A 27,376-nucleotide genomic window follows, 5' to 3' on the forward strand; every position below is an offset into this window, starting at 1 on the left:
GTATTGTTCACCTACCTTACCTAAATAGGTAGGGTCAGTGTTAAATACAAGCACGGGCAAAAGGAAGGGTTGGAGAAATGAAGCAACAGATGTAACAATATTTGATGAAGACCGTACTTTAGTCCAACTTAATAATCAAACCTGAAACAGGAATGGAGAAAGAAAGTGATGCTCACATCCTAAGCTGCACTCCCTTGATTAGAATATCAGAACAAGGCTGGCTTCTCATGGCCTTGTCTCTTGGTGCAGCTCAAGCCTGGTGGAGCCACTCTGGAGATTTTGGGGCACCATCAGTGTAACTGAGCAGTAGCAGCATTCCCTTGGCACAGCCCTGCAGCCAGTGCCCTTGCTTTGCTGGGGCAGGAGGGTACCTTGCTGTGAGGCTGTGGCATGCCTGGGGCTGAGCTCAGAGCTGGGGTGCTGCAGCCCACAGCTCAGTCAGCGCTGTCCTGCTGGCAGAGCTGCCCCTAAAACACAGGAGAACAAGAGGGTGGTTTGTGTGGGTGTTTAACACACTGGGCTGTGAAATGAGAGGTTCAAGTCCTGTGGGCTAAGACACGAAGAGAGGCTCTGGAGGGCTGGGGCGATTCGCTGGGGAAGAGCAGTTGAGGCAGCCCGGTACCCCGGGATGCTGGGACGCACACCCTGCAGCCTGCAAGGGGCAGAGAGGACCGAGGCAAAGTGCTTTGCGCAAGGACTGCTTTCAAACGCGCGTTACTTCTGCACATCACCAAGGACGCGTCTGTGAGGAGCAACAGCGGGGCTCCTCTTTGCCCCCCCCCCGGGGGTCAGCGCCACCGTGCGCGACCCCCTTCAGCGCGGCGGCCGGGCCGGGAGCGCGCAGGCCCCGCGGGAGCGCGCTACGGGCGGTGGGCGGGCGGGCTGGGCGGCGCTAGGGCCCGGGGCGGCGGCGGCGGCGGAGCGGGGCCGGGCGGGGGCGGCCCCTCCCGGGCGCCGCGCGAAGGCGGGCGCGGGCGGGCGGGCGCGGGGCATGGTCCCGGCGGCGCGGCGCGGAGCGGAGCGGGCGCGGAGCGGTGGCATGCGGCGCGGAGACATGCGGCTCTGCTCGCGCGCTGCTGCCCCGCCGACATGGACCGCCGCCGCCTGCCGCTGCTGCTGCTCTGCGCTGCCCTCGGCTCCGCCGGGCGTCTGAGCGCCCGCCCCGGCAACGAAGGTGAGCCGGGCCCGCGGGGTGGCGGGCCCCGATTTTCCGTTTGTTTTTACATTTTTATTTGTTTATTCACTTATTTTTTCGCGTTACGGTGGTGCTGGGCGGCGGCCGCCCTTCGGCCCGGGAGCGCTCTCGCCCGGCAGCGCGGCCGCCGCCCGACGCGGGGACGCGGAGGGAGCCGCTTCGGCGGCCCCCGAGGAAAGTTGGGGAGCGGAGAGCGGGGTCTCCCCAAGCAGAGCTCGGGAGAGCCCGAGCAGCGCCGGAGTGCGGAACCCCCGCCCGGCAGGTGCCGGTCCCGCCGCGGACTGTGGCGGCTCTCTCGGCGGGTGAAGCGGTGCCACAGCGCTGCGCCCCTCCGACTCGCCCCGAGCGCCGCGCTGCGTGCGGGTGCCGGGCGTGCGGCGAGCGCTTCCCAAGTTTTCATGAATAGCGGAAAGCCGCTCAGCCCGTCAGACCTCCTCCGCGTTCCTCGGCGTTCACCCGTCGGTTTCGGAGCTGATGGTGTGTGTGCGTGCGTGAACGTGCGCGAGTGTTCAGCGGCGATGCACGGGCGTTTTGTTCTCCCTCGCTGTGGTGGTTTTTTTTTTCAGGTGACATTTGATGAACGCGCACGCTGGGTCACGGAGAGAAATGATGACCGCCGGGCGTTGTTGGGGAAAGTAACCGCAATACTTTTGGGGAAAGGTCGGGCTGCCCCGACCCCGTGTTAAGGGGGATGCGGCCGCTGCCCCGCAGGATGCGATCTGTGTGCCCAGGGTGCGCGCTGCCATCGCATCCGCGGATAGAGTCTGTTGGGATAGAGCCTGCAGCTCCGGAGAACTTGTGATGCCCAATGGGAGTGCGGGGCTTGCACCTGCCCGAGCTGCGGCATCCACAAGAAAGCACGTAGAAAAGCTGTGTTGAAACCAGTTCTCCCGTACAAACGATGCTGAGGTACTTGGTGGTATTCTGGCTCTTTGCTGGCAGTGAGATAACAGGTTCAAGTGATTTCTGGAAGGGGAAAAAAAAAATAAAATCGCATACAACAAATAGGGAAAGACCAAAACTTTAGGGACCCTGGGCAATCCGAAATCAGTCAGTTTATTGCTGGGAGGAAGCGGTGGTCCCGTCGTGCCTGCAGAACAATGTCGTGTCTGTTTGTATGCTCTATGTAAATTTGTTCTGCACGGGCAATGCTTTCCAGAGTACCTAGAGGAAGATGCTGGTAGCGGTTGCTTACTTCTAAGTTCACATATGTGTAATATTTTGTTATGCTTTGTCATCTTTCAGCAATGGTTTTCAAGAAGGAAAGCAAGAGCAATGGTGGGGGATGCCCTTATCTCATGGCTAAAATCGGGTTGGGAATGCTGGGGGTCCATCAGCCAGCAGCGCAGCTCTGCCTCCGCAGCAGCGGCACACGGACTCAGCTCACACACTGAGCAAAGCCTGCCAAAACGGGAGCTGGGCACTCAGCTTTGCTAATGATACTTTTTGTGTCTTTGTTTAAAACCATTGGCACTGAGAACCGGGAGAGGAGGAAAAAAAAAATAATAGTGCAGAAGACATGTTAAGCATCTTGTCTGAGTCAGCCTTCAGTAGGTAGTGCTTCTGCTCTCTGTGTTCAGTTTGAGGAAAACATCCGTCATGTTTTTAGCCTGGGTTGCAAAAAGCAACATGCATGCAGTGATGGGATGGTGACTGGCTTTGCAGGCTTACTTTTCTTGAGGGATGGGTTCTGCTATTCCTTTCAGAAAGAAAAAAAAAAAAAAAATAGAACACTGACAATTTCTTAAAAAAATGGGACCAGCTTCAATGTTTGTTTGTTTTGCTAAGGAAAGCGCACTAATTACTTTATTTATAGTGTACGTAGGCTGATCATGTGAGTTGAGAAATCCAAATTATGATTTGCTGATGCTAATTTGTTTAACAAGTCAAGCATTAGCATGGAGCTTTAAATAATGCCAAAAGATTACTTTCTTCTTTTAAGTAATGTTTTTCTCACCACTTCTGCTGTCAGTGTTAATTCCTTCCCCTCCCAAACTCGAGTTAGAAGTTTCTGCGTTTCTGTGGGGTATTTAGAAAAGTTTTCTTTCTCTGTCCCTGAGAAGGAACCAGATCCTTTGAATGGAGGTTGTTAATGTAGGCTTGTGGCGAAGGACACACACATTTTTTTCATATGCTTTAATATGAAGCTGCTGTGGAACTTGTCGTGGATCATTGTAACAAAGGATGAAGCTCATTTCTGGTGTGTTCTTGCTGCTCTTGTAACTTCTGAGGGATGTGAATGTCACAATGGGTAGGTTGAAAGGGTTACACTCAGGGCTATCAGGGAGATGTCCTACCTTTATTTGACTTGAAAGAATTACTTATGTTTTGAAAATGCAACGTCTGTTAACATTTAGAGTTAATATTAAAGTTGACAACTGTTTGAGCTAGTGCTGATGCTTCAGTGGATGGGAAAAAGGGAGAAAAGGATGGAAGGGGCTGAAGGCGAGTTGTTGGCTTACTTCCTTACTTTACATTCTGTCAGTAAGTGCAGTTCTTTTTACCCCTTTTTTTAAATTATTATTTTGGATAGTTGGAATATTTGTTAACTTACTTCATCCCAGAAAAGTTTTGAGGCTTTTTTCTTGATAAAACACATTTTCCAGCAAGTTTGTTTTTAACCACCCTGCCAAGCTCGTTGCAAATGGTGTGCTCTTTCCTTATGTAGTCAAGGAGCTTCTCTGAAGTTCAAGCTTGTCTGCGTGTGGAGGCAAAACGTGTGCCATTTTCTGAGGGGCAGAAAGATGTCGGGGAGGTTTAACATCCAATCCTCAGGTTTGAAGTCACGAGCAGAACCCTCTGAGCGCATATTTCTGCTGTGCCGTCCTGCTGAATATTTTTCGTGTGGGGTGGAGGGTGTTTTTTTTTTTTTTCCTAGAAAGAAGCAATTTGTCTATGAATAATTCCTAGGCTTTCAAGGAATTGACTGAGTTCTGTCATTTGGTAATCTAATAATTTTTCTTCAGTCTCTCTGGTAACTATATTGCCTGCCCGAGGGTACCAGCAGCCTTAATTTCGCTGTTTTATAACCCACAACAGTTAACACTTGACCCAGGTCATTAACAGGATTATCAGCAAATTTGTTTAAGCTTTTACTGACAACCCGAATTGCTTCAATAATATTTTGACTGTGCAGACAGGAAACTTCTTGTAACCTCTCAATCTAGCATAAAATTAATTTCTTGAGAACACAGCTCCCAAACGATCGATATGGTAAATCTGCTTACGGTGCGTGGTTTCAGATAGTGTCTGTTTTGGTTAACAGCAAGAAGGTTCCAATCAGCCTCTACTTTCGGTCTGCATTGGCTTCGGAGATGTGGTTTCAGCTTTTATTCATTCACCAGCAGCTCAGAGCTCTGCGTAACTGTGCAATTAAGTTCACCATTTTATCTGTTAGCACTTAAAGTCGCTGAAGGCAGCACACTGCGCCTTCGTAGCAGTGACAGCCGTTGGCACGGCTTTGAAAAACGCAACGTTTGCACATGGAGCAAAGTGCCTGACCAACTTCTCCGTGTAATTTGGGGAAGGGCTGGGAGCACTGAAACTTTGGATCAAAAGGGAATGGCGCAGGGCAGTGCTTTGCGCAGATCTCGCCTTGCTGTGTGTTAGGTATTGTTAGGGCAGGGAGAGTCCTCCCGTATGGTGACACGATCCCTGCTGGCACTCGTAGCTCGCTGCTGAGTGTTGCCCTGCAAAGGATGTCAGAAGTCAGTTTAGAAACCTTAACGTGATGCCTCTTAAATTTAAGCTCAGATTGGTGGGTTTCCAGCAAGCTGTTTTTCATACAGCTGTTATCCAGCACTGCTGCGCTTAATCCTAAGCTGGACGATGAGAAAAATAACGATCGTGCTTTAAAATTCACACGGTGATGATTTTAAAAGTTGTGCAACAGGAGAAGGAAGTTGGGCAAGTCCCTCATTTCTGATAGGGGGTGCTCACAAATGGAATAATTTATTTCCTTTTCTATGGTTGAAACTTGTCTTACGGCTGATGTCAGTGCAGTGCACTAAAAAGGAAAATCGCTTCATGCTCCACGACAAACTTAAAGCAGATGTCTGAAGCGCAGAGATGTTCAATTGGACACAGCAATTAATTCTTATTGCAGTTAATTTGGATGCGACATATTTGCTGCCCAACGAACCAGTCAAATGGCACATACTTGTTACAACTCTCTTTTCTGCACTTTGCTCTGTAGGAAATGAGGCTTTGGAGCCATTACCCAGACAATAGGCACACGAAGTTGCTTGCAAGAAATCTTTGCAAATCAGGTGTGCGTTCTGATTGAACCTAAACTTTTTTCCCTGCCATCTGGGGAAACTGCAGATTAGTTTTATTTATTCATTTATTATTTGCGGGAGTTGGGTAAATTGCTATTAGTGTACTTACTCCTGATTCTGTTTCAGAACTTGTAGGTTTTCCTCCAGGAGCGTACGTAATGGCTCTTGTTCTTGTAATCCCTGCTTGATGAAAGTTTGGACGTACAGATGCAGGTGTTCGCTTTCCTGTTTTCAGAGCTCTGGATTTTATCACCAGTGAGGGTCACTACAGAGCTGTTACCGAATCCAGTCGTACGGTTTGTCGCTTTCTGTGCAGGGCTTGTGTTAGCTCCATAGGGCACCTGCAATTCAGGGAGGTGCCACCGCTTTGTGGCTGCTGTTGGATTTCAATCCAACAATTAAATGCTGCTAGTAAGCAGAGATAAAATCATGTCCTTGTTTTTGCTTAAAGTTCAAAGGTATTCTCAGTGGTATTGAAACACAGATGGGTCCTGTTGCTGCCTTAAGGTGCAAAATGAACTGGACTTCTGCAGACGTGTTAGATAAACCTGCAAACGTGGAGCTGAGAGATCTCTTAAGCCCATCACTTTCTTTACAGATAATTTCAGCATCTCAAGAGTTGCTTTCCTGCCATGAAATGTGGGGCTTTTTTTTTCTTTTTTTTTTCTTTCTTCTTTTAAACATTTTCTTTTTTTCAAAAAGGAGACTGATTTGTTGAAACATTCTTGAATTGTTGAAAATCTATTTATGAGGGAGGAAAATCTTGCAGTAAGAGATGACAAAGTAAATGGAACATTTTGTGTACAAATGCATATGACGGCTGTTAAGTCCTCTGTTTTGCTATACATTCATTTAAGTGATGTAGCCCTTCTTATTTCCGTAAACTTTGAGCTGTAGCTTTTTTCTATATGCATTTAAATTTTTCTAAACAAGAAACAAAACTTGACAGAGTTTAGTTCAGTTTAATTCAAAAGACGAGATGTGAACTCCCTGTGGTGCATTTCTGGAAACAGAAAGTGGCAGTAATTTGCTGGGTTAGGATCGTATTCCCCACTGGCAGTCTCATGCTGCTTAGTTTTTAGGTGCTTGCAAGTGCTTATTTTGCAGTGTGCAACTGATGTAAAATTGAAATTCAGTCCCTTGGACTGAAGATTCCTTTGAAATTTCTGCAGCGAATGAATGGAAGAAATAAAGATATAGGAATAGAGATAATCCTGTCTGAAAGAAATCTTAGTTCAGTGACAAAAGAGTCCCAGCCCATGTGAGTGATGGGCGGAATGAATGAACCACCAGCGCGTACAGTCCTAAATGTGCAGAGACGTTATTAAACTAGGCACACTGTAAGCAGAAACTTTAGCACCATGTTCCTTTTTTTTTTCATAAACTGCTGTATCCCGCTGTTCCAGGCAAAATATGGAGGAAAATCCCATTAATCTGCTGGAGAAATATTGATGAAAGAATAATAGCAGACCGAAGGAACAGTGGTCGAAACTTCCTAGCAATTAAGCAAACAATAGGGTGAATGGTAAGATGCAGTCAGGGTGGTTTAGTGTCATATGCTGTAGGGATGGGGATTTCTTTTTAGCCAGATGGTTTCTTGTAACATTTTTATATCTGTATTTGGAAGGAGAAGTTCAAGTTGCATTGGTCTCTTTCTATTTGTTTGCTTTTTAATAATAGTGAAAAGAACAACAACAACAAAAGAAAAACGCTCAAACTTCTAAAGCACGGATTCCACACATACAATCTTATTTATATATTTTTTTAACTTTTAAATTTCTGCCTCAGGAAGGAGAATTTTCTAGAAAACTGAGCACAATGAGTTTAAATAATGAAACCGACAGAAAACCTTCTGGTTCACGGAAGGCTTCCCACAAACTCTGCAGTGACAAATAGCAAGAAGCGATGCGGTGTCCCTTGATTTAGTTGTTGAGGAGCTGGAAAGCAGGCAGAGGTTTTGCTTTGTTTGCTTTTATTTATTTATTTATTTATTTATTTTGAGGACAGAGCTTTTTGAAGGATCTCTTTTGGAGCAGAGAAAAAAAGTAAGGTAGAAGGAGAAATAGACAGAAATTGAAGTGAAAGTTTGAGCTGAATCAGACCGACGTCCAGACTTTCTCTCAAATTAGTGACACCATTAGGCACCCAAAATTCAGTGCTGGCAGTGATCTGAACACTGAACAAAGCACAAATTAAGAAATTCCTTGCCGCCCTGAAAGTCTAAGCATTGTTTACATTAGTAAGCTTCACCACTATGATTTACCAGTGGTGAATTTCAACAGACTGCAGTTTAGAAACAGTACCATTCCATTTGCTCTGTTTGTAACAGTGCTTTTCTTTTTCCTTTTTTATTTTGTTTTAAAGGAAGAAGAATTCCTGTCTATCCATTCTTACTGTTCATGACACACAGAGACATATATTTAAACAGGTTCTGAGAACATTAGGGTCTTGTCTTGCAAAAACTTTTCTGTCACACATAATTTGCCTCAGAGAACAAATGTCCTAGCCATGAGAAGAAGTCAGATTACCTGGTGAAGAGGGTCTCAGTTATGGAAAATATCACGCGGTAACCCAAATTGTCTGGAGATAACCCAACTGTAGGAAAACATCACTGATCTCCTTTGTTCCCCCCACACTGCCATGTAGCCCTTCTCACGTGCCCATCCTTTTTCTTCTATTTCTTCCCTCTTAACACCAAGAATTCAAGATTCAATCAACTTTCAATCAACATTCAGCCATGCAGAATTAAAGGAAGAAAACGTCTTTTCCTTTCCAACTGGGTTTGAGGACATGTCCATTCCTTCTTATCAAATCATGTCTTCCAGGAGAAGCAAGATGCTTCAGTCCTGTGGATGACCACAGGAGAAGTGCAGGACTACGTATTTAATGGCACTGCCTTTAACAGTCGGTTGTTTTGGTCCTTAAAGCTGTATTAGATCTGGACAGAGGGTATTCAAGAAACTGAGGTAGGAATTATCCATGCTTTCTTGGTTAACTGTTCTGGAGAAGAGAGCTACATGCTTAGTTTGTGCAGCTTAATGGAAACCTGAGCCCTTTGTGGGAAGGTAATGGAAGCAGAAGAATAAGCAGAAGACAGAGGTCTGAAAAAAGTGGCTTATGGATAGATGGGAATAGAACAGTCATTTAAGCATTTACCTTTGTTATAAATATTTGTATTTCTCACATATGGAAATAGTGAAAAAAAACATTAGCAGGATTTTGGTTGCAAAGGCAGCAAATGAAGTCAGGGGCAATTCCATTTTTCATACGGATAGCTCAGCACACATGTTCTGCATTAATTACCTCCATAAATTCTGTTAACCTGGCAAACAATGAAAATATCATGTTGGTGACATCACTGTATTGGAAAATAAAACTGGTTTTAGCATCTTGATTTTCTCAACGTGACACTTGAGATTTTGTAGGCTATTGGCATTTTACTCCCCCAGTTTGCACCAGGATGTTTAGTCATTTGTTCTGTGGGTTTATTTTATCTATGGAGTGGCTGTGTAAGGCCTCTAGCATTTCATAGCTCATGTGAACTGGCATCCTTGATTCATGTAAATAGAGAAGAAAAGATTGACAAAACTCCATCTAGGTACACCTGAGTAGGTGGCTTTCTGAATGTCATATTTCATGGCTTTCAGAAACTTAAAAAAAAGTCTTTATTTCTGTTTTGAACAACAAAATTATATTAACTTGAAAGGTTTTTTTTTTTCTTTCTTTTTTTTTTTTTTCTCTGTGTCCTATGAGTAATTCCACAGAAACAATTTTTTTCCCCCTATGATTTGGCATGCAGCCACCTGATTTGCTTTGGGGGTATCACAGCTGTTGTAAAAAAATAAATGGTCATTCACCAGACTTGTGCTCTGGTCCCTGTATCAAAGAACTACTGATTATTTGCTATGATTTTTTTTTTTTTTTTTTTTTTTTTTTTTGGTCATTCATTGTGTTTGAACTGCAGTCAAATTTGTGAGAACTTAGAAACTTTTTGTCCTTTGTACCCTGTGGTCAAATATCTTTGCTGTGATGCTTCTCGGTGTCTAAACTTCCAAAAATGGAACATGTCGAAATAGTTTTTGAGATTCTCACTTCATCTAAAATAAACATGGATACTGTGTTGCAACATATATATGTATATTTTCCTTTAAGTTGTTAGAAGCTTTCTCAAACAGGATTCCTGCTTTAGATCTCCTTAAAATAATTTTAGTAATTAGTTTGCTGTTAGGTTGGGCTGCTCAGACCTAGGCATGTGGTGCTTCAGGATTTGGGAAGCCCTGCAGGATTGGTCTTCCACCATGGAACAGAGCCACTGAATTCTCAGCTGCTGAAAGGTGTGAGGAGCCTGTGTGTATGTATTTGAACCTCACCCTTACTTTATTATTATTTTTTTCCAATAAAGTTGAACTTGGGTTTGAACATTTAAATTCCTTTTTAACACAGTGACCCTTGTTTTGCATTTAGATGCTTAACACCATGCTTGGCTGATGTCAGATTTAACACTATAATAGTAGACTAGAATGAGATTCAGAGGATTTGGACTTCAGCATGAGTTCAGCTGAACAGTAACTCAGATGCCTTAAGGGTTTATGCCTCTTGTACGAGATGTTGGAAAAAGACCAGTTGGAATTGGTTTAAAAAACTGGATGCAAAGAAGTGAAAGCAACACAGTAATTTGGAATCCATTAGGTTAATCCATTTTTAATTTTGATATCCTTGTCTTAATGAAAAGAACTGGCATGTATCAGCTTACAGGAAATAGCCTAATAAAACCGAAATCTTATTAGACCCTTTTGATAAACATTGCATTCCAGCCCACCAGTCATATGTTTTTGCATACTTGGAAATTGAGCTTTACACCACTTTAACAATATCAAGAGAACTCTCATGTTTCAAAGTAATAAAAAAGAAGGGAAATCTATTTTGTCTGTGTTCATCCATGAGAAGTTCTCCTACAAAACAGGCAGCTGCCAACATAATTCAGGCAGGTACTCTCAGAGAAAAGCAGCGTACATATTTGTCACCTCACTCCTACTAAAATTCACATCCTCATCTGTGCAAAATTGCCTATCTCTGCTTTCTCTTCACAGCAGCCAGAATAGCTTCTGTGAGGTGCCACGTTAGTTAGGTTTTGAGCGTGTCTGCACACCTGTAGACTTGATATGGGGTAAGATCAGAGCTCACCTATGCTGCACAGCCTTATAACTATTGCCTGAGTTCCCTCCAAGGCAGGATGGGCAGGGGGCTTGAGTTATGTGAACCCTCCCAAGATTTCTAGCAGCAAAATGCTCAGTAGTTTTCTACTCTACTTTGAAATTAGTTCCAGTTTTGTCTGCTAAGGAACAGTGTACTTCTGCCAGCTTGCTTTCTGAAATCTTTCCTGCTTTCCTTTACAGTCTGTGCTTTTATTTATAGGCATTCCTGCACTGCTCACTGCTGTGCTGCCTTCCCTCTTTTATGGCAGCCTTTTGAGAGAAACTTGCAACAAAGTTCCCCTTTTGGCTCTTTCAGCGTTCAGCTGTAGGAAAAACTGAGGCGCCTAAATCTGGTGTCAGCCGCTCTTTGGGAGCGTGTGATGAAGAGAGTGAGATCTGGGGGGAAAATGACACCCTTCCTCTTGCAAGGCAGAGAATACTGCTGTAAAAATAGAACTTATCCAAGTTAACGTAGGAAGTTTTGATGTTTTATAGTTGCAATAATTAATAGAGTAACTCGGCACATATTGCTAGCCTTCTGGTTTTTGTTGTTGTTTGTTTGTTTTGTTGTTTGTTCTTTGTTTGTTTTAAACTTATTTTGAAATTTGTAACAATATATTAATTTTGGAAGTAGCTTGTAAGTTATTTATATAATATTTAAATGAAAAGAATAGAGGCTCGGGCTACCCAGAGTCCTTCTCCTGTGACTCCTGTGTTCAGTTTTAGAGCGACTGTTTTTTAACTTAATTTTGGTTTTCCCTTGTTTGTTCGTCTCTTGCCCCCACCCTGGTGGAGTTCTTCACTCAGCAATTTAACCACAGATTGAACATGACAGTTGCCAAATTTGGAATGCTCTGCACAAAATCATATTTGATTGTACAGTATAATGGCATAGGCAAGAAAGGTTGAAAGTGCAGACCTCACAGTGTTGTGCCTCTCACAGGACCTTAGTCTGGATTTGAGCTGTAGCAGGAATCTAGCTGAGAAATCTCCTGTATGGATGAGAATGGTCAGGTGAATGGACCAAGCTTTGTTGGCACTTGAATTGAATTGTGTTACAAAGATTTTCTACTGCCTGCTTTTAGGAGGTTTATTTTATGTTGCTTATTGTTACTTTGCTTCCTAGAGTGCCCCAGGCTTGTGGGAGACAAAGCTATAAAGGCAGAGCTTAAATGTGAGCCCTTAGCAGGTCTCTTATGCTAAGGTCATTTCCTTCTGAGCATTTGCAGCAATAATTAAATCTTCACTGCAACACTTTAAGACCATAAAATCACAGGAGACTTGACTTTTTATTAATGAACAAGCAGAAAATCAGGTCCCAAATCTGCTTCTTGGAAGCAGGCTTCATTGGTGAACATGATTCCATGAGAAAAGTACTGAGTTCATTGGTGTTGTTGCTTCGTGGATTTTTTTTTTTTTTTTTTTTTTTGTTCCTTCCCAAAGATTTTTAGAGTATCTTTCAGCAGATTTTATATTAGCATGATCCTAGTTGGTAATCATGGTGAGCACATCAAGGTGTGATGTTGGCATAACCAGGGCCCAGACTGTCTGTAGATGTTTCCTCTAGTTTCAGAATAAACCAGAGCTATAAAAGCAGATCTGCTGTAGCTCTTTGTATTTCTCTTTCCCCACTAGTGGAATAAGGAAAGAATGATAGAACTCAGACCTGTGCTCATAGGTGCACCAAAATCCAGGTACAACCTTTGTCAGAACTAGACTGCCCTTCTGAAACTGTATCTGTGTCTGCCCTGACTCCGTTCTGTCCCACCCCAAAACCAAGATCTGGCTGACTTCCTGCCGCAAAGTATTTTCTTTGCTGCTCAGAATTACATGACACATTTCAATTATGGGCATTCACCATTTTTTTCTTTTTGGTTGCAGAGAAATGGTAAATTTTCCCATTTGTTAGCATGTTTTTAAATAACTAGCACATTTCTAAACTGACAGTTTGAGGCCAAACAAGAAGAGACAAAATAGAGTGGTTTTTTTTTTTTTTTTTTTTTGAAACTTTCAATTAGAAATCTTAATTAGTTGAAAAAAAAAATTCACACATTTCACATCATCAGCCGCTATTCTGCATTTTCCTTTTATGGAATATGATTTGGAAATACATAAATATATTGCAGTGGGGAAGTGATTGTAGATTATTGCTTAGCTGTTGCAAGCTGTCTCTTAGCAGGCTTTCCTCCCCACTTCTCAGGTAGTCAAGGTTATCTCAGGATGGTTCTACCTGGCACAGCATCTATTTGTTCATTTTTTATTGAGGATTGAATTTAAACTATGCTCATATCATTGTAGCAGCCAGTATTCCACGTTTTTCTGGAATTGCTGCTGCCTTCCAACTGCATTCAGGTATCTTGTTAGTTTTATGGTTCTTTTTCTTTTGCTGACATGGCTCCTGATAAAGCCTGCTGTTAGTGAGCCTGGAGTCAGGCCCTCTGCCATCACTCAGACTGGAAGCAATTCCTGATAGTGTGAGCAGGGCTGAATGTCAGATTCCACTCCAGCCCTCATTCATCCTCTTCATGATGCCACGATGAAGGGAGTGAGTGAACTCTGCATCTCACATCCAAGTGTCTGCTCCAGCTGTGGGAAGGAAGGCAGTCATCTTGGCACTAACGCACGTTGAGGAAAGTAAAAATGCTTTCTAGCGAAGCTGTGAGCTCTGAGGGCCAGAAGTGTCAGGCAGAGAGGGAGAGCACATGTTCTCAATAGACGTTTTGCCGGTATGCTGCTGCTTGGCAGTAGCAGCTGCAGTGTGTGCTATGGAGAACCACGCTGCAGGGCAGCACCCAGTACTGATCTGATCTTTTTTTTTTTTTAAGGGCCTTTTCTGAAGCTCTACAATTCATGTCATGCTAGAGGTACACATCTTGCAGAGGAGAGTGTTGAGGGAGAGGGAAGCCAGAAATCTCTTTTCTCTAATTGTGTCTTTTCAAGATATGGCTACTACCAATTATACTATGTGTAAATATCAGTTTTCATTTAACTTTAATTGTGTGTGGAAAAGTCTGTTAGGATCATGCTGGTAAATGCCTGCTGATGTTGATCTGATTTAGCATCACTCTGCATTACACTTTGTGAATCGGTCAGGTCAGTTTTGTGAATCAAATATTGCCTTTTGTTACAGAATTGAAACACACTGAAATGAGTAACCATTACATGAATCAGTTGCTTTTGTATTTTGTAATTTTCCTTTTTTTCCACCTTTTTTCTACTTCTGTAGTACTTCAGTCTCAGTGCAGGAAAATGTTATTTTCTCCTTCAGTTTCTAGAATGATAGGCAATTTTGAGGCCACGTAATGACAAAAGGTAATGCTTTACTATTCCCTATTGTTTTGCCTTTGGATCATTGCAGCCTGTAAGGTCTGTACTAATAGATATCAAGCTGTTCAACTCTCTCCTGAATTCACAGGAAAACAGTGCCGCAGAAACTTTTTCTTGGTGGGGGGAGGATGCAAAGGACACTTTTTTTGGGTAACTACTTGAAAAATAAATGTATTTTGCATTCTGGATACTATGAAATATTCTATACTTCTGGTAGAAAATATGTTTTTTTCCAGATCTTTTAATAAAAGAAAGTGTATCGCATTTATGAATTTTAGTTGGATTCTAAAGAATTTGAGCACTCAGGCAGCCTGCTGTGTTTCTGCTTGCATATAATACGATTCTTATGAGACCAATGATAAAGATACCAGGCAGTTACAGATATCTATAGAGGGTCAGTATAATGATGTCTTCTCTCACTGAGTCTTTTTCTTTTCTTTTATTACTTGACATGTCATGAAGTGAATAAATAAATAAATCCCCCAAAGGACAGGAAATAGCAGTCGTTTTAATCACTGAAGACCATGTGGCTGGATAGGTGTTTGTGCATAACATTGTTTTATTCTGCTACATACTAAATAATTACTTGGCATGGCTAGCTTTGTTCCTTCTCATACAAGTAAAAATGGTTGAGGAAATTGAAGACTCCAGTACGAAAGCAGATAAGTATGTTTAGCACAGAAGTACTTATTTACAAAATTAGCATGTCTGGAGCATAGCTCTGCTTTGATTTTTGTCACTATAGGGAATACTCATGCCACTCTTTTTAGGTATCTACTTGTATTCTTTGACTCACATCTGAGCCACAGGCCTATTGTGGTCAGTGTGAAAGCCTCTGTCTCGAATATTTCTACAATGTAGTGAAGTATATATGAAGATATATTGGAGAAGAGAAGGCTCTGGGGAGATCTCATTGTGGCCTTCCAGTATTTGAAAGGAGCATAAAAACAGGAGGGAGAACAACTGTTTACGAGGGTGGATAGTGATAGGACAAGAGGGAATGGTTTTAAATTGAGACAGGGGAGGTTTAGGTTAGATATTAGAAGGAAGTTTTTCACAGAGGGTGGTGACACGCTGGAACAGGTTTCCCAAGGAGGCTGTGGATGCCCCATCCCTGGAGGCATTCAAGGCCAGGCTGGATGTGACTCTGGGCAGCCTGGTCTGGTGGTTGGCAACCCTGCACATAGCAGGGGTGTTGAAAGTAGATGAGCATTGTGGTCCTTTTCAAACCAGGCCATTCTATGATTCTATGGATATGGATGTACATATAGTTTGCATAGTGGTGTCAGTTGGAATAAGTTGAGGAAAGTGGAATGAAGGAGGACTCTGAAAAATTGTTCTTGTTCTCAAAGCTCAGATCCCAGGTGCAACATCATGATGGAGGACTGAAGGAGATCTCTTACTGATTCATTTACTTTGCTAGGAAACAGAACTAATTAAAATTCTTGCCCTTAATCATGATGAGAAAAAGCTTGAACTTTGTTTTCTGGTTTACAAACTTTCTTAAGTCAGTGTGTGCTGGCATGGGTGTTTGTCATAGGTCTGTTTCGCTTGTTCTGTAAGCTTCATCTGTTAGAGGGATAGTAGGGCATGGTGACAGATATCTGCTCTCTGAACCTGTAGCTGGGGCATCCAGCTGTATTGGGGGCCATGCTGGAGTTTAGCTACCTATTGGCATTAGACCAACACAGTCCTTTTGTGGGCACACTGAATACTGAATGGCACCCATGTCCTTATTCTGCTGCCTGCGAGTACTTTGTGCAGGAGTACTTGGCAACCTGCTGAACCTTCTCGGAGAGCAGCAGGGAGTTGACATTGCAGGGGCAGAGGGAGATGTGGGCAGTAATGCTGAGTGCTGATCTGCACCTTGAGGGCATGCTCTCTCTGCTAGGCTGGTTGGTAAATCTGGAGAGGAAAACCACCACCAGGTTGTGGCTCAATTCCCTGTGTAGTTTTCCAGATGAGATTGATGAATTTGGACTGAATTCATAAATTCCAGAGTGGCTACAATCATGTTTTCAAGAAGCTCATTCTTAATGAATAAATATATTACTTAAGTTTACTCCTGAGTGATTTGCCTGAGCAACTTCCTGCCAAGTAATTTACCTCAGAAGTCATACTTCCTTCATCACCATGTATTTCAAATGCACAGCATCTTGTCCCAGGAGATCCATAATCTGTGGGAATTTGTAGTCACAAAAGGAAGAACTGCACTTTTTCCTTTTGAATTCTTATTAGTGTTTCCTTTTTAGAGATGCAAGCCCTGCTTCAGAGATGTCTGCCTTGGGCCCTGCATGCTCAACATGAGACTGACTGATTTCTTTCTTTGTGTAGATGATTGAGAATTTAATAAGTGATAAAAATCAGAGCTAAAGAAATATATGACGTTGGATTATGCTATTTCTGTAGCTTAGTAAAGATGTTTTGTTTACTGATATAGGTAAAAAATCAAAATACCTTTTTTTTTAAAGTGATGTATAACTGCAGGGAAAATATTTTTCCCTCACTTGGATGGAAGAGCAGCTCATTTGTGGTAATGTAGCACTGAAAATATACATATGGTACATTCATATACATAGACAAATGCATATATTTATGATTGTTGATGACATGGACTGATTTCTAATACTATATGCCTGCTGTATTTTCTTACTGTGTATTTTGTTGTACATCTCAATAATAGGGAAAAAAAAAAAGCTTTTGATTTTTGTAAATGATAACCAAAATTAAGCAACCAGTAGAAGAAAAATGCCAAAATAATACATATAGGATACAAATTGGTCAACTTAGCAAATTCATAGTTAATTGCCCTCATTTTTCTTTTCCTAGTCCTATTCTTTTATTTTCTTTTAGCACCAATACTCAGACCATCTGGGAACAGTGTCAGCCCTTCAGGGTTGTCAGGAGAAGGGTCGTTGCTGTCAGTAGGAGCTGTTAGAGTGGCCACCTCAAGCAGAACTATCATGCTCAGATGTTAAAATTCCCTTGAGTATGGTGGGATTTCTTTCCTTGTTGCCAGTAATTTCCATTTTGAAAGAAAAAAAAAGCCAAACTAGCAAAGAAAAAAATGAGTCCAAATTGCAGATAATAAATATTGAAGGTGCGCTGATCAGTGCAATCATGAAAAATGTTGTTGTGTTTTACACTGGCTTGTATTTTTGTAGAGATTCTTTATGTATCAATTCTCACCTGTTCTGCTTCGTGTGAATGAATAAATGGTTAGCTAGGAAACTGTAATTAAGCACTTGGAAGCTGGGTCCAGGATAAGGAATGGAATTTATGTTTGTGCTTGTGAAAAAATAAACAGCAAAGAATATCCTTCACCATATTTTGTTTGTTTGTTTTACTTGTCACATTTTAAAAGAGATTTTAAAATGTTGTGATTGGATGGGCTGGATTGCTTGCAAATAAAATCTAATTAAATCAAATAATAATAACAAAAAAGATAATGGTGAATAATTGATGGCACTTCTTAAGTTGCTTTGTCTGAACTTGAAACATTGTAAATAATTACTTTTGCATTTAAGGTGTTAAACATGACATTCAGAAAACAGTTCACTACTACAAGACAATTTGAGAACAAATAAGAAGGAAGAGAGAGCTAAAGGGAAAGACTTTAATCTGCATTCGTTATTTATTCTTTTATTCTGAAAATATTATATATATCAAATACAGGCCTTTAATCAAATGATTAAAATGTTCAGATCTCACCTACATACTGAGATGCATTGACCCAAATTTTATCCATCCAAGAGCAAACCCTGTAGTTTGTGCAGCTGATGGAACCGCTCTGTTCCCACCCCCTGCTGTAATTAATTTGGACAAAGATCCGTTGTTTATTTTTGTCACTTTCTTGTTTTGAAAAGTTCCTGTGTCTGCTGTTCATACCATGTTTTAAGATAAACAAGGCAATCCTTTTCATTTGTCTTTTTCTTCTTTGTAGCTATCTGCCAGGCCACCTGAACAAATCAAATGCTTCACAAGATCCTCAAATAAACACATCTTTTAGTAAAAGTAACTGAGGTTAACAGGACAGAGGCAAATGAAACTCATTCTTCTTCATTTTATCTTTTTGTAGTTAATCTGCTGGATTCAAAAACAATTCAAGGGGAGCTGGGCTGGATCTCCTACCCATCACATGGGGTGAGTTCACTAGACTGTGAAATGGAAAAGTGCTTCTGCAGACCAATGTGCTATTTAACCATTGTTTCCTCTTCAGAGGACACTGTGCAATAGCTGTAGTTCTTTGGAGCTTCAAAAATAGTCTGCTCTAAACTTGAAATGTTCTGTTTATAAAGTTATGGAACCTTTTCTCTAGAATATATATCACACTGTATATAATCCCCATGAAGAGTTTCTTGGAGAAAATGATAGCAAAAAGTGCACTGAACAACAACAACAAAAAACAAACCTGTGTTTAAGCACCATTCCTTCTTCTATTGCAATGCATATTTCTAAAAGATACCACAGAACTGTTTCATAATAGTGCTTTGATGATTTTTGTCACATGGAGATGGCGGAAGGTTGAATAATAACCGTGTGATATAAGTACTAATTTGGTAAAACCTGTGCTGAATTTTTCAGGTATTGTTATTTATTAGTTATAACATTATCAAAGAAATGTTTAAATCATATTCTTGAGGGTTTCTCTTTATTTACTGTATGGGAACTGTTGAGTCACAGCCTGAGCCACTGATTGATCACCTGAGCCATGCACTGAGTCAGCCCTAGGAGCACAGGTGAAGGCAGTTCAGCTGGGTGACCGGAAGGCGTGGAGCCTGGCTGCACCTCTCCTAGACCCCATTTAAGGGCTGACTGCCAGTGGGGGAGGTTCTCTTTCTGGAGATTGTTCCCTTTGGAGTTTTTTCTTACTGTGAGCCTAGGGTGCAGGTGAGCATTTCATTTATTTTTGTTTATTTCTTTCTACTGTGATAATCTTTCTAGTTATACAGCCTGTAAAATTCTAGCCTAACCATGCCACTCTGCAAACTGTATGTAAACATACAATTTGTTGATTGTATGTTTACTTTGTATCTAGATTTAATGAAACTGTGCATTCTGTCTGGATTAGTGCAGTCATAAATCATCTGTACTTTAATGTTTGTTAATGCTATTATTTTAAGACAGCGTTTACCACCATCTTTTGCCAATTTAATATCAGTGCCTAGCTGTCTGGTAGCACTGTTATTTGTTCACTCCTCAACTTACTGTGTTACTGTGGAATGTATATGCGTTCTGGTGTGTAGGAAAAACCCATTATTCTTTCTTTCTACATTGTATAGTGCAGATATGGAAGGAGACTCCCAAGTCACTGCATTTTGTCTCTTGACCAAAAAACCTGCCTGGTAGGCTGAAGCCTCAGTGTCTGAATCTTCCCTTGCCGTTGGAAAAGGCTGTGTTTTCAAGCCTTCTCTGAAAGAATGTGCTCCAAGACCTGCAGCTCCTTCTCTTTCTGCTCTGTAACTTGTATAGTTGCACGAATGGTGGTGCTTTAGTTCCTTCCTCTTCTGGTAGTTTTATTTCAGTCCTCTATCTACAAATGATAACTCCTAGAAGCTTTTGTGTGTCTTTCTGCCTTTGTCTCCTGCCCTACAAATAAACCTCTGCCAGGGCATAGTGCCCCTTACGTCTTTGGGAAACGCTGTTTTCAGTCACGATGTGGGTGAGGAGTTTCTAGCTATAAACTCATTGTTTTTCCAAACAGGTTGTTTTTTAAACTCTCAGTGTTGGCAGATACTTGCTCATTTGCACATCTATAGGACTGTGAGCATCCACTTCTTGATTCTTATGTGGCTTTGGGCAAGCTGCTACTTTGCTTGTATTGCTTTTACAGATACCAGTGATAACAGTGCTTCTGCATGTCTGCCTTGTGGGATTCAGTTTTTAAAGTTGAAGTAGTACCTTCTTGATTATTAATTATTATACAGGTGTCTAGCAGTACTTAAAGATGAAGTCTTGGTTTACTGTCGGAATTTATACATCTCTCACTGTGTCTCTGAACGATTTGTTCCATTCTCATGGGGAAGAAGGTTCAAGTTTCTTTCTAGTGGTTGTTCCTGCTGACTTTTCCCAACAAGAAACATTTATAAACAGGATGTCCAAGAGGGAACTCTCCAACAATTTCAAGCTCCACAGTTTATCAACCTTTTTTGTCTTAACTTTTTTTTTCTAGAGTCTTTTTTTGTTTCTCATTCAGCTGCCCTGCCCTTCTCTGCTTTACCCTTCTGCTCTGTTCATCTTGCAGCTGTGCAGATCTACTGCTCTGCTCCCTGCAGCTGTGCCTCTCTTGCCTTGAATGCCTAAAGCAGTTGGTAGGGAATTGAGGTATCTTGAGGGCTATAAGAAAAACAGATGTGTTGCATTACCCCCATCAGAAAGAGCCTCCTGATCTCTCAAAACAAGTTTATTAGCCTCTGCAAGTTTGTGTCAGGTAAATCTAGCAAAACTTGTTCTTGTCTGTCTGTATGCTGTTCCTACTTACTGTAATATCCATATACACTGAAGCCAAACTAAATAATGGAATTTTACTGATGTCCTTAGAAGGTAGTGAAATCCCTTGTTAAAAATCACATAGTAGTAAATTAATGTAGATAGTGTACTGTGAGTGTTTTTGTAGAAAAACTAAGGCTCTAAGCTGTACCCTTCAAAGTACTGTGAAATTGTAAGATCACCTATTGAAACATCAATGTAAAGCGTGAAAATACTGCCATGTATCCAACTGAATACCCTATTTGAATATTTCTGTAAAATGCTGACAACTTGAACACCATATGAAAGAGAGATCTCTTCTTTTTACAGCCCATTATTTATAGTCAATTAATTAAACCTTGTAAATATGGCTGCATCTGTCTCTGAGCTAACTAAAATATGAACTTAAACTTTAGTGGAAAAACATTATAATAAAGATGTCACATCACACTGAAAGATTGCTAATAGCATAGTGGTGATTTACAGGGTAAAGTTAATAGAGCTACACTTGAGGCTGTGATTCACAAATGAGTATACTGGTGCTGTGCCAATTCTTCAGAGTGCAGCAGCATTCTCATCTGAAGTCAAAAATGTCAGTGTATGGAGGAGTGTGACTTACAGAAATTTTATAAAAATAACTTATCCCAAGTGTTTAAAATGCCTGTTAGAAGGCTAGTCATCTTATCTGATCTATACATGATATTGATTGATTTCTAGCAAAATGATCCAAACTGGTTGGTTGTCACTTTCAACATTCAATGGTGTTATTCTTTCTTCTTTTAAGTCTGACTTGATTTGGGCATATATAATAATAGCTTCCCAGAAATTCCTGAATATTCATGTTAAGGTTTATAGCTCATTTGTATTCAGTGATTTCTGTGTCCCGCATAAGAACCCTCTGGCGGCAGTGTTTTAGACTATGGTTAGTAATATCATCCTGCAAGAATGTGATCTCTCCTTGAATCATCCCATGCAGCCACAGCCTTGGTGTCAGGAACACTGATCTTAGTCAATCTTATTAAAATCTCTTAAGTACAAAACACCATCCCCTCTAGATAGCAAGGCAACTGAATTAAAAATATAATAGTTAGCTTTGCTGATGCTTGAGTGTGATTGGCAGCAGCCATAAGGCCCATATCCTCTGCTACCATCTTCAGCACCTGCCTAGGCAACCTTTTTGTAATGCCAATCAGCCAAATACCAGCTCCATTTCTATAGGTTTCATTAAAGGGGGAAGAAAGAAGAGCTACTTAGTCTGTACAGAGTATATTATTGATATGCTGATTAAGCATAAAGAGAGTGATCATTAACTGCAATTCACGTAAATTATAGCAGCACAGATGTGGGGGTTGGGAGGATGAAAAAGCAAGTCACTTTAATAATGTACAATAGAAATGTGATGGATAATTCATACAGGACAAAAAGAGTGGAGTCTCAATCCCGCTCTGCATATTCATGTGAGTAGTTGTATTGGTTTCAGTGTGATTTTTAAGTAAGAAAGATGTTTCTAATTTGAAACATTTCTAAATTGAAACATTGAACTAAATTAGTTCTCTGTTCTTTGGGAAGTTTGGAAAATTATTTGTCATAACAACAGTGCATTGTTCTACAGTCACCCAAGTTCTGACATGATCTTTACGTGGTAACTGCAAATAGTGATAGACTTGATAGTTCTTGGGTCCTCTTTTGGGTAGTTGGTTGAAAAGTAGAAGAAGAAATTGTTTATCTTTCTTTTGCAACTTGGAAAAAAAAATGTTCTGGTGTTTATTATAAGATAGATAATTGTTTAACCCCTCCCTCCCAACCCTGTCCTGTACACAACCAGTAAATAGTGGGCAAAATTAAAAAAAAATACTGATTGGGAAACAGGTATGGCATTTGATCATTGGAGAAGTTTTTAAGTCCGTAAGTTTTTTTTTTTCAGACCCATCTGACCTGAGAACTAGGCATGTTCATTACCATAAACTCTGGGGTGCATACTTGAGCTGCTGTCTGTACACTGAAGTGCTTTCAAAATCTGTTGTGAATAATTCACTTCTTAGTGCTCACTCTCATAATCATTTGGGCAAAACAAGTTGTTGCTCTCAATAATGGAAACTTTATTAAGTATTAGTGGAGGAGCAGATAATGTTCCCTGTCTCTATAATAATAGTTTGTGTTGTGTGAGGAGGGCCAAAACATGCATTATGGAGATTGAGAGTTTTTCCATGAACCAAAATTGGGTTAGAATCGAAGATCTTGAGTACAAATAAGGAAAATGTCTCCTTTCTTATATTTCAAAAGCCTGAGAGTAGTTTGTCGCATTAGACTTCGCCTGCCCACAAAAGTGAGTCTCCCAGGCTGCATTTGTTCTGGTTGCAATAATCTAACATGTGGCACTGTAAAATCTTTTGGCTTTTTTTTTTGGGGGGGGGGATATCATGGATTCAGTGACTGAAGAAAAGTCTGAATAAATAAGCACTCGGGTACTGCTTGTGACTAGATGAAAGTAGAGAAGAATGTGGGCGTAATGACGTTTTGACTGCGATTAAGGTATGCTTAGATAAACTGCATTCAGTAGTCAGTTATTTTGGCCTTTGGGAACAAAGTTTTCTGTTTATATGACAGATTTTCAAGATTAATAAGTATTTCCAAGAGTACTGGAAATAATGTGGCTTGTTTTCCTGCAGCTTTATGTCTCGTGGTTAATCGTGTCCCTGCAATTGAAGCTTTTCTTGCAGTGGGTCCTTAATGCCATTGGGTTTCCTTGTATAATGCTGTAGCCTTTCCCTGAGCTTGGATGTGCAGAAAGTTTTTCTGACCTTAAAGTCCCTCGTTTTCATGCGGCTGCAGATTTTAAGGAAAGCTCATCCTTCAGTTGAACTTGAATCTAGCTAACAAATACATAAATCTATGAGCATGACCTAAATTTAATTTTAATGCTGATTGACATCTTTGTCTGTTTTTTTTTGTCTAGGATGTGAAACTTGTCAGCTTCTAAATGATACTGTATTTTAAGTGGAGGATGTTACTAAACTTACCAGATGGTTGTGAAAACATGTGTCAAAGTGAAACAAATGATATCAAACAATTAGTGTGAGACAGAAGAATTGAAACTGAAAAATACTCTTATTCTACGTGCTTCTTATTCAAGTGCTTGTTTTTCAAAATGAAAGCAGGCATATTATTCTATTACATTTTCCCTAGTCATTAGTAGTGGTATTTCCTTAGTACTTCTGTTAACATTCTGTCACAAACAGGATTTATACATGTTTTGCCTGAGGTCTGGTCTCCTTACAGCTTTATGTATTTCCTACTGTTGCTCTGCCTTTCAGGACTTGTGTATCAGGTCTGAAATTTAAGCAGGCTATTTTGATGATTGAAAGTCAAACTAACCACAGGGGATTCTGTTTTTGTGAATTGTAGACTTTGTTTCATTTTGCTCTGAAAAGATGATTGAAAAAAAAATAAATGCTTTCAGTTAATGTACACTGATTTTAACTAAAATATCTGCTTTTAGTGTACATGGGAAATATATTCCTTTCATTTTATTCTCCTCTCTTCAAAATAACGTGTATTAAGAAACTGTACTGTAGTTTTCATAAAATCTTCCTTTCACCTCCCATTTCCTTTATCAAACATGTTCTTTCTCCTTTGTAGACATGCTGTTTTTTTTCCCCTGCTGGAATAAAACTGCTGAAGTATATATCTTTCATAAATACAATGTGAATGATTTTGCTTTGCAGAGAGGCATTTAAAAATCTTCCTGTTTTGAACTAAAATCTATTAATTCTCATTTGGAGCCTGCCTCAGTCTGTGGATGCTTCCTTAATGCTAAATCTGAACATGAGAGAGGGAGTGCTGGTGCTGTTTTTTTTTTTTTCCCCTTTCTCAAAGCAATTAATATTAATGATTTAAAAGGAGATGCAAGATTATTTTATTCTATGAATGTTGTTAAACTGGTGACAAATTTATTAGTCCCGCTTTCTGAATATAATGTGACAGTTTTGATGCCTACAGAAAGAGTATACGAATGTTCATCAGTACATATTCTGGTTATATTTTAGCTTGCTTTAACTTTCTGTGCTCTATCTTCACCTGGTTTCACTAAGAATGCATTTAAAAGGGGAGCTTAAATGCAAAGATTTAGGTGGAATTGGCTGAACAAATGACAGAAATATTTTGAAAAAGCTTGAGGTTAGCTCAAAGTTATGATTTCTGTGCAGTCGGTTGTTAGTCCTCGTTACAAGAGAAATGCTGCTTTAAAATAGTGAACAAAATGAACATGTCCATGGGATATTTGATAACTGCATCCTCTAGTCCAGTCACTTGAAAAATCCATCATGATCATACCAATTCTGTGTTGCAGCACACTTTAAAATAGCTTTTAACTTGTAAAAATGAGCACACGTTTAATTTTGTATCTAGCATTAATGTAGGCTTCATGATGTGATATCATTATTAAGGGAGAGGGAAGCTTTTTTTGTGTGCATCTTTTTAAAATTGGGTTTTGTTATTTTTTTAACCATCTCCCTTCAAACTGGGATGGCATTTCTCTTTTTTTTTTTAAACAGAAACAACCCCAAAAAGCTAACAGTAAGTGCGATGTTCCATTTTTAAAGGTGATAATTACTGAGGAGAAAACCCCACATATTTGCCTCATCAGTCATCTTACTGATGGTTGCTGAAGTTTCAGCATCAGTTTTCTGTGGTATCAAATTGAAAAGAAAGAAGAAAGGAAAAGGGCAAGTTTTAACGTCTGTTCCAAAACTTAAATAAAGATCTCATTTGGTTTGGGAGTTGCGGAGTCCAGCTTCCCCTTGTTAGCATTCCAAGCTCAGAAACAGCGTTACTCCCCTCGTGGGCAGTGTTATTTCTGTCAGCCCCGTCAGCACAAACGGGCCACTTGTGAGCAGCTCCCTGATGACCTGATCACCGTTAGCTATTTTTCCCTTCGTAAAGAAATGCTTGCTCCGTAACTCTGTTGTGCTTGGACGTATTTGCATAAAGCAAAGCACAGTAATTATCATGGAACGCTGCGTTGGTTAGCAATGCACTTGATTTTATTTATGACTGTGCTTTCACTTTTCCACACCGCTTCTCCAAAGAGCAGCCTTCGCCGCCACAGCGCGGCCACCCGAAGCGGGAAGCGACGGGCGCACTTCTATTCAGAGCCCGTCGGCCGTTAGCGCCTGACGGGCGGAGCTGTGTGGGTGGCGCCGTTAGCAGCCCCAGGCGCCCCTCGGCTCGGCAGGCGGCGCTGTCTGGTGCGGCGCGCCCCGGCCCCGTGACGGATGGATCGTGCCGACTGCAGCCTGCGCCTTCTGCCTGGCCCGCGTGGGTCTGCCATGTGGCTGTGGTGCTGCCCTTCGTATTCGCTCAGGATAGGACGAGCGGGCTATGTGGCAGCGGTTGCAGTGGTCGAGAGGCTTTGAAGCAGAAGCTGTTTGTGATGGGGCGCGTGTCACGTCCTTGCGTTCTGCCTTTCATCTGTGGTTGAGCTCTGTGAACGCTGGGGTTAAGGGCTTTTTGCACTGTGCCTAGATATGATCTTATGTGTAATATGGTGATGAAACGTGTGAGTTCTGCTGGGTGACTCTTGGTCCTTTAGTCTGAGCATTACTTCTCCCTTCCTACCTTGATGGCTCTCACACCAGAACTGTGTTTTCATCTGCAGAGGCTCAGCGGCATAATTAAGATGTGTGAGTTGTCTGCTGGCACGTGCCTGTGTGGGTTGCTGTGTGCTTTGTGTGCTATGGTGCTGGGCAACGACTGGTGGTCAATATTGCCCTTCCTCAGGGGGCTGATCTCTATTTTTAGGTTGCAGGGAAAAGCAGGGACTGCTCCATCTGTATTCTTTTTTCAAAAGCAACTTAATAAATTAAAAGCCCGAAGTGAAGTCTCTAAATCTACAGGACTGTAGCTGCTTACAGCAGCTGTAGCCCTGAGGCTTATTTTCTAAATTAGATGTGAACAATTGCAAATAGAAATTTCTGTTAGAAAATGTTTGGAACAGCAGCAGTTGTGGCTTTTGCATTTTGTGTACCTCATCAGTTGTTTTTAACTGCGAGTGTTACAGGTAGATTTCAACCAACAGCATTTATTTAAAGTCTACTTAAACATTATCAATACAAACATCAAACATCAAAAAAACATGGTGGGGAGAGGGCAAATTAATTTGCTGCAGATTCTGGTGTTGTCCTAAAGTTAATACCTTTACAGTTGAAAATGTGGGTGCTTATTATAGATTGGGCTGCAAAGTGGTGTAATTCAGGATTTACTTTCCATTTGAAATCTTTTTCTAAACTTTCATATTGAAATCTGTCTCAGTTTCTGAGGTGCTGATTGTTAGAAATCACAAACTGTTATTTGGTACAGTTTCGAGGAGGCTCTCTAGCCCTACAGAACCACTGCCAACATCAGCTTTAGTTTTGTGTAGTGAACTCCTTTTGGAGCCTCTGTGGTGAGGATACCACAGACTCTGTGGGCAGGTGTTTTCCAGTACTGCACTGTCTTTGTGTGGGAATAATTCTGCCTGATACCTGTCTGCATTTTTTCAAGACACAATTTGTAGCCATTTTCTCTTCTTACACCATCTGCTGCTGCTGAGGAGAGCTTTGCTGTGTTAAGTCCCATTCAAGATGCTGCAGTCTGCAATTACATCATTGTGTAGCTTTTCTCTTTACAAGATTGAACAAGTCCTGCTTCCTCACCTCCTATAATTTTGTCCCCTAACTCTGAGTATTAATCATCATGCTATGCTTGTCTACACAGTACCTTTCTTAGCTGGAAGAGGTGAAGATGTGAAAAGTCCCGGTGAGTGTAGTGGAGAAGATCTGAGAATGGGATGAAGTAGGAGCATAGGTACCTCATCTGTGTGCTGATTAGGTGTGTCAGTCTAGAAGCACTTCACAAGTTATTGCTTGTATTTTACA

At 41.1% G+C, this 27,376-nt stretch overlaps 1 protein-coding gene across 2 annotated transcripts in view; it reads left to right on the forward strand.

Annotated features, from left to right (window-relative positions):
• Positions 1–984: 984 nt before the first annotated feature.
• Positions 985–27,376, forward strand: part of EPHA3 (EPH receptor A3) — a 217,742-nt gene continuing 191,350 nt past the window's right edge. The window contains exons 1-2 of one of the 2 annotated variants that reach the window (XM_031589995.2): positions 985–1,174; positions 18,073–18,137. In XM_031589995.2, the coding sequence (XP_031445855.1) occupies positions 1,090–1,174; positions 18,073–18,137 (150 nt within the window). In that variant the 5' untranslated portion in view covers positions 985–1,089. Of the gene's footprint in view, positions 1,175–18,072; positions 18,138–18,816; positions 18,885–27,376 lie in introns of those variants that run through there. The other variant, XM_090152307.1, reaches the window with a different exon arrangement.

Source organism: Phasianus colchicus, chromosome 1 (assembly GCF_987193195.1).
Source record: "Phasianus colchicus chromosome 1, bPhaCol1.hap1.1, whole genome shotgun sequence".
NCBI classification, from domain to species: Eukaryota; Metazoa; Chordata; class Aves; order Galliformes; family Phasianidae; genus Phasianus; species Phasianus colchicus.